Raw genomic sequence first — 6,336 nt, forward strand, 5'->3', positions numbered from 1 at the left:
GGAGGAGGAGGGGGGGCTGAATGGCCTCCTGTTCCTGCTTAACAGGCTCGAGGAGAAGCGGGGTCTGAATGGCCTCCTATTCCTGTGAAACTGGCTCACGGGAGGAAGGGTAGGGCTGAATGGCCTCCTGTTCCTGTATGGTCAGTCCCCTGTGTTTGGGTTATGTTTGACCGGGGGAGAACTCACCCCACTTCAGCCTCACAAACTCCTGGGTCATGTTCACCTTTCCTGGTGGAAGAAGCACAGGAATAATTAGACATGAAGGCAGGCAGAGGGCGACATATAGCAGGAGCTCTTCTCACTCCGAACAAACGTGCTATCACGAAGAAACTACTGGGTCACCCATTCTCCCCACGGGAGCCAGTCCACCCCCTCCGTTCTCCCCATTCTCTCCCTGCGGGAGCAACTCCCCTCCGTTCTCCCCACTCTCCCCCGGGGGCCAGGCCCCCCCACCCCCTGCCCCCCCCCCCCCCACGTGGGAACGCATCCCCCCCCCGCATTCTCCACGGCCACCCCACCCCGATCCCCTAATTTAGCTGCCCTCCTGAATCCTATAAAGAGTCTGGTGTGAGGCCTGGGGTAGGGGTGGAGGGAGCGGGGTGGGGATTGGAGGGGTGTGGTGCTGGCAGGAAAGAGGCTGGCGTATCACCCTGGTGGGGCCTGGAGTCAGGCACAGGCCCCAGACCCGAGTATGGACTGAGCACATCGAGATTTCCTGAAGGGGTTCGTGAGTGGACAGCGTAGGTCTGAGGGAGGGTCGGGTCGAGGGGCAGCTGAGCCCAGGTGAGCATTTCACACAACCCCCTTCAGGATTCGTCTGGCTTGTCTGAAGTTAAACTCTGCTCCCTGCGCCCCGTTTCCCCAAAAAGCCGCCCGTCTTCCCAATGGGCCGGTGTCGAAGCGAGAGAGTCTGTCTCCCACCTTCTGGGAAGAAGTGGATCCAGTCCCCATGGTTCAACTTCTCCAGGAGGAAGTCCATCCCTTTCTGGTACACCCCGTCGCCTGGGGATATATGACAGACAACAAGAGGAGGGAATCAGAACCGGGATCTCGACTGATGTTAATCCCTCTCCCTCACACTGTCACTCAGTAACCCCTCTCCCACCCAGAGCCCTGTGTTACTGACTGTATCCCTACTGATGTTAATCCCTCTCCCTCACACTGTCACTCAGTAACCCCTCTCCCACCCAGAGCCCTGTGATACTGACTGTATCCCTACTGATGTTAATCCCTCTCCCTCACACTGTCACTCAGTAACCCCTCTCCCCCACCCAGAGCCCTGTGTTACTGACCGTATCCCTACTGATGTTAATCCCTCTCCCTCACACTGTCACTCAGTAACCCCTCTCCCCCACCCAGAGCCCTGTGTTACTGACCGTATCCCTACTGATGTTAATCCCTCTCCCTCACAGTCACTCAGTAACCCCTCACTTACCTCGAATGACAGGCACACACTTTCCCAAGCTGAAAAACTTCGAGTGAAGCTCTTTGGTGAAGCAGATATCAGCAGCTGCAGGGGTCCTGCAGGCCAAGAGAGAGAGAGAGAGAGAACGGCACGTTCGTGGACTGCCCGTGTCAGTGCTCCAAATCCCCGGCCACATCCCGCACGCACTCAGTTCTGCAGCAAGTGAGGCACTGAGATGACACCAGTCAGACAGAATTTGCACCAACGACCACGGTGTGAAAAAGCAACTGGATCTGGTCCAGGTCTGCCAGGTAGGGATTGGGAAGGTTAGATCGCACACAGCAGCGGGGTGCGCCCCAAACTGAGCATTCCCCACACGAGGAAGGCCGATTCGCTTTAAACCATCCGGCAGAGCCAGTAACATGGGGGCTCTGTTCCGCGTCTAACCCCGTGCTGTCCCTGTCCTGGGAGTGTTTGATGGGGTGACAGTGTAGAGGGAGCTTTACTCTGTATCTAGCCCTGTGCTGTCCCTGTCCTGGGAGTGTTTGATGGGGGGACAGTGTAGAGGGAGCTTTACTCTGTATCTAACCCCATGCTGTCTCTGTCCCTGGGAGTGTTTGATGGAGGGGGGGACAGTGTAGAGGGAGCTTTACTCTGTATCTAACCCCCTGTCCCTGGGAGTGTTTAAGCGGGGGGACAGTGTAGAGGGAGCTTTACTCTATATCTAACCCCCTGTCCCTGGGAGTGTTTGATGGAGGGACAGTGTAGAGGATGCTTTACTCTGTATCTGATACTCACCATCGCATACGCCTTATGTTCTTCAAATATTTTAGCTCCAAGATGCCTGTGATGGGGATGAAGAGAACCAAATGTTTTACAAAGAGAGTGGAAACACACACACACTCACACACACACACACAGGCACTAACACACACACACAGACGCACTAACACACATGCACACGCACTAACATACACACACACGCACACACGCACTAACACACACACAGGCACTCACACACACACAGGCACTAACACACACACAGGCACAGGCACTAACACACACACACACACACACACACGCGCACTAACACACACAGACGCACTAACACACACACACAGACGCACTAACACACACACGCACATGCACTAACACGCACACGCACTAACACACACACACAGGCACTAACACACACACGTGCACTAACACACACACACGCACTAACACACACACGCAGTAACACACACACACAGACGCACTAACACACACACGCACATGCACTAACACACACACGCACTAACACACACACACACACAGGCACTAACACACACACACACGCACCAACACACACACACACACGCACCAACACACACACACACGCACCAACACACACACACACGCACTAACAAACACACACACGCACACACACAGGCACTAACACACAGAGGCACTAACACACAACATAGGCACTATCACACACACACACACACACACACACACACACACACACACACACACAGACAGACACACACACACACAGACAGACAGACACACACACAGACAGACAGACACACACACACACAGACGCCTCACCCCAGATGTGTGGGTCGTCCATGCAGGACTGGTGGTTGGCGACGGTGATGAGGGGTTTCCCTTGAGGTCGTTTCTCGATGAGCTCATACAGAACCTCCTTGTTGTGGACAGTCAGGTAGTTCATGTATTCTGTAATGTGGGAGGCCAGGCAGGTTAGTGTATGTTCTCCCCCCCGCCATGTCAACACTGCTCCCCCAGTCACAGGGAGAACTCAAACACAGGCCAGCCGCCACCCTAACACACCCACCGACCCTCGTCCCCGACCCTCCCGCGGCGACCGCTCCCTCGTCCCAGACCATCCCGCGGCGACCGTTCCCTCGTCCCTGACCCTCCCGCGGCGCCCACACCCTCGTCCCCGACCCTGGCGCCCGCTCCCTCGTCCCCGACCCTCCCACGGCGCCCGCTCCCTCGTCCCCTACCCTCTGACGGCGCCCGCTCCCTCGGCCCCGACCATGCCACGGCGCCCGCTCCCTCGGCCCCGACCCTCCCACGGCGCCCGCTCCCTCGTCCCCTACCCTCCCACGGCATCCGCTCCCTCGTCCCCTACCCTCTGACAGTGCCCGCTCCCTCAGCACTGACCCTCCGAATGCGCCCGCTCCCCTCAGCATTGACCCTCCGACAGTGCCCACTCCCTCGGCGCTGACCCTTCGATGTCTCCCGCTCCCTCAGCGCTGACCCTCCGATGGCTCCCGCTCCCTCGGCGCTGACCCTCCAACAATAGGACACTCCCTCACCTTATTGAGTTGACCCCGTCTCCCTCTCCCCGTCTCCATGCCTCTCGCTTTTCTCTCCTTGTCAGCATTGTCCTTCCTCCCTCCCTCCCTGATCCCCTCTAGTCACCCTCTCCATCGCTCTCCAACCCCCCCTCGCCACTGGCTCTGCACCCCCAACATCTTTTCCTCTCTATCCATCTCAATCTGCCTCGCTCTCGCTGAGATTGCCTCGTCCCGCTTCCTCTCCCTCCGCCGTTGCCTCCTCCTTCCCCTTGTCCATCCTGACACCCTTCGTGTTGGCGTCCCTGTCTCCTGGATCCCCCACCAACCCCCGCCCCCCCCAAACCCTCGCCGTCCTGAGGCAGGTGGGTGGCGGGGTAGGGAGTCATGTCCGCCCCTCACTCAACTGGTCAAGACGCGGCTGTAGATGCCCACCACAGCCGTTACCATGGCGCTGCTGAGCGTCCAGGTCCAGCTCTGGCGGCTTGGGAATGGCCACTTCACATCCAGGGGCATCCTACCGGGGTTTTGGGGGGCGCGGGATGGGGCGTGGTGGCGGATGGGGGGTGTGTTAGGGGAGGGTAGTAAGGACTCGGGTTGAAACGACTGTGGGAACCAGCCAAGCTCTTGTTGGTGCAACTGTTTGATTGGTGGGGGTGGGGTTGCAGGGGGTGGGGGGTGTGGGGGGGGACGGGGGTGGAGGTCAGTCGAAGCTAATGTCTCAGATAGGGTAAGACGACGGTCTGGATCGATCGAGATGAGGATGAGGATTGGTTAAGTCCGGAGTCCAGAGATTGGTCAAGGCAAGGGTCAAGACCAACAAGAGACGAGAGGCCCGATTGGTCGAGGCAAGAGTCAAGACCGACAAGGGACGAGAGCCCAGATTGGTCGAGTCAAGACCGATTGAGACGAGAGCCCGGATTGGCCGAGGACCGACTGAGACGAGAGCCCGGATTGGCTGAGGACCGACTGAGACGAGAGCCCGGATTGGCTGAGGACCGACTGAGACGAGAGTCCGGGGTCGGCCGGGACGAGAGTCCGGATTGGTCGAGCCAAGGATCTGGATTGATTGAGACGAGGCTCCGGATTGGTCGAGGCCCAAGAGACCGGATCGATCGAGACGAGACTCTGGATTGGCGAAGACGAGAGTCGTTCGGATTCCTGCGCCGGGCTCGGACACCTCCAGATCCAGATCAGGCGGGCGCGCGTGGCAGGGTTCGGGGATGTCCTGCGGAGGGAAAGAGAAGGTAAGGAACAGCCGGAGGAGGGTCAAAGGGGCATGCCGGAGCGGTGGTGGTGGTGGTGGGGGGTCAAAGGTCAAGAGACGCCAACGTCCCTTTGAAAAGGTCCCCCCCTACCCCCCCCAACGTAAACGCCCCAGGATGGGGCTCTGGATCCGTGCGACGCGTTAGACCTCCCCCCCGCCCAAAAATAAACTTTTAAAATCCTCCCCAGGGTTGGGGGGTGTTGGGAGGGCGTCCTAAACATGGCAAAAACACCAAGCCGCCAATGAAGGGAATTCTGCAGCGGCGCTTTCCCCTTCCCCTCTCCCCGTTTCAAAAACGGAATTAATTTTTTTCCCCCACCCCTCCTAATATAAAATTAATTAAAAAGCCAATTTAAAACAAGGGGAATTACTTCTTTTAAAAAGAATACAAGACATTAGGTCCAGAGACCAACCTGGGAGGGTTGAGGGAAGATTGGAGGGGGGCTTATATTAAAAAAAAGAGATTTTGCAGGGTGGGGGAGTGAAGAGGTCGGGAGGGAGCCCAGCACCAGAGGCCGAGGCTTCAAAGCCGCCCCCAGAAATGACTAGGCCGCTGTTGCCGGGGGCAACGGAGAGGAGGCGTGGCCTTGAGCGCCGCGCTGTGTCGCCACGGCGCGGGCGTCCTCCCGGGTGTCGCCGGGAAATGTAGTTCCACCCGCCGTCGTCATGTGACCAGTCGTCTTCTTTCTGTTAAATTGTTTTAAATCCATACCAGATGAGTTTGTCATTTTTTCAGGATGCCTTGTCAACCCCGTTGAGCGAGAAGTAAAACGACCTTCGCTTCAGGAGTTTTAATTTTGAAGATCAGACTCACCGGGGTTATAGAGCATGCGCGCTAGGCCCGCCGGGGCTTCTGGGAGTTGTAGTTTTTATTGTCCCCAAAACCCTGGCGGCCATCTTGCCTGTGTGGCCAATGGGCCATTGACCAGGTGGGCTCCAACCCTGGGTGGGATCAGACCCTCTCCCTTTTCCATTTACCCCTTCTCATTTCATTTATTGTGACTTAGGAGGGAAAGCCGGGGCCCATTCCAACGTATTTGCGCAGCCTCCAACTGTCCCGAATGCGAAGGGCTGAATGGCCTCCTATTCCTGAGTAATAGGCTCAAGGAGGAGTGGGGCTGAATGGCCTCCTGTACCTGTGTAACAGGCTCGGGGACGGGGTGGGGGGAGCGGGAGCTGCTGATAGTCCCCGTCCCCTCGGCACTGACCCTCCAACAGCGCCTGCTCCCTCGGCGCTGACCCTCTGATGGCGCCCCATCCCTGGGCGCTGACCCTCCAACAGCACCCGCTCCCTCGGCGCTGACCCTCTGACGGCGCCCCATCCCTCGGCGCTGACCCTCTGACGGCGCCCCATCCCT

At 58.1% G+C, this 6,336-nt stretch overlaps 1 protein-coding gene across 1 annotated transcript in view; it reads right to left on the reverse strand.

Annotated features, from left to right (window-relative positions):
- Nucleotides 1-5,566, reverse strand: part of tafazzin (tafazzin, phospholipid-lysophospholipid transacylase) — a 6,304-nt gene extending 738 nt beyond the window's left edge. Inside the window, exons 1-7 of the mRNA XM_048594189.1 lie at nt 5,392-5,566; nt 4,119-4,939; nt 2,999-3,127; nt 2,204-2,249; nt 1,436-1,521; nt 922-1,002; nt 187-228 (exon numbers count right to left, since the gene is read on the reverse strand). Of these exons, the coding sequence (XP_048450146.1) occupies nt 187-228; nt 922-1,002; nt 1,436-1,521; nt 2,204-2,249; nt 2,999-3,127; nt 4,119-4,227 (493 nt within the window). The 5' untranslated portion in view covers nt 4,228-4,939; nt 5,392-5,566. The remainder of the gene's footprint in view (nt 1-186; nt 229-921; nt 1,003-1,435; nt 1,522-2,203; nt 2,250-2,998; nt 3,128-4,118; nt 4,940-5,391) is intronic.
- Between the last annotated feature and the right edge of the window lie 770 nt (nt 5,567-6,336).

Source organism: Rhincodon typus, unplaced genomic scaffold (assembly GCF_021869965.1).
Source record: "Rhincodon typus isolate 14 unplaced genomic scaffold, sRhiTyp1.1 hic_rhity00006821, whole genome shotgun sequence".
In the NCBI taxonomy this organism is placed as follows: domain Eukaryota; kingdom Metazoa; phylum Chordata; class Chondrichthyes; order Orectolobiformes; family Rhincodontidae; genus Rhincodon; species Rhincodon typus.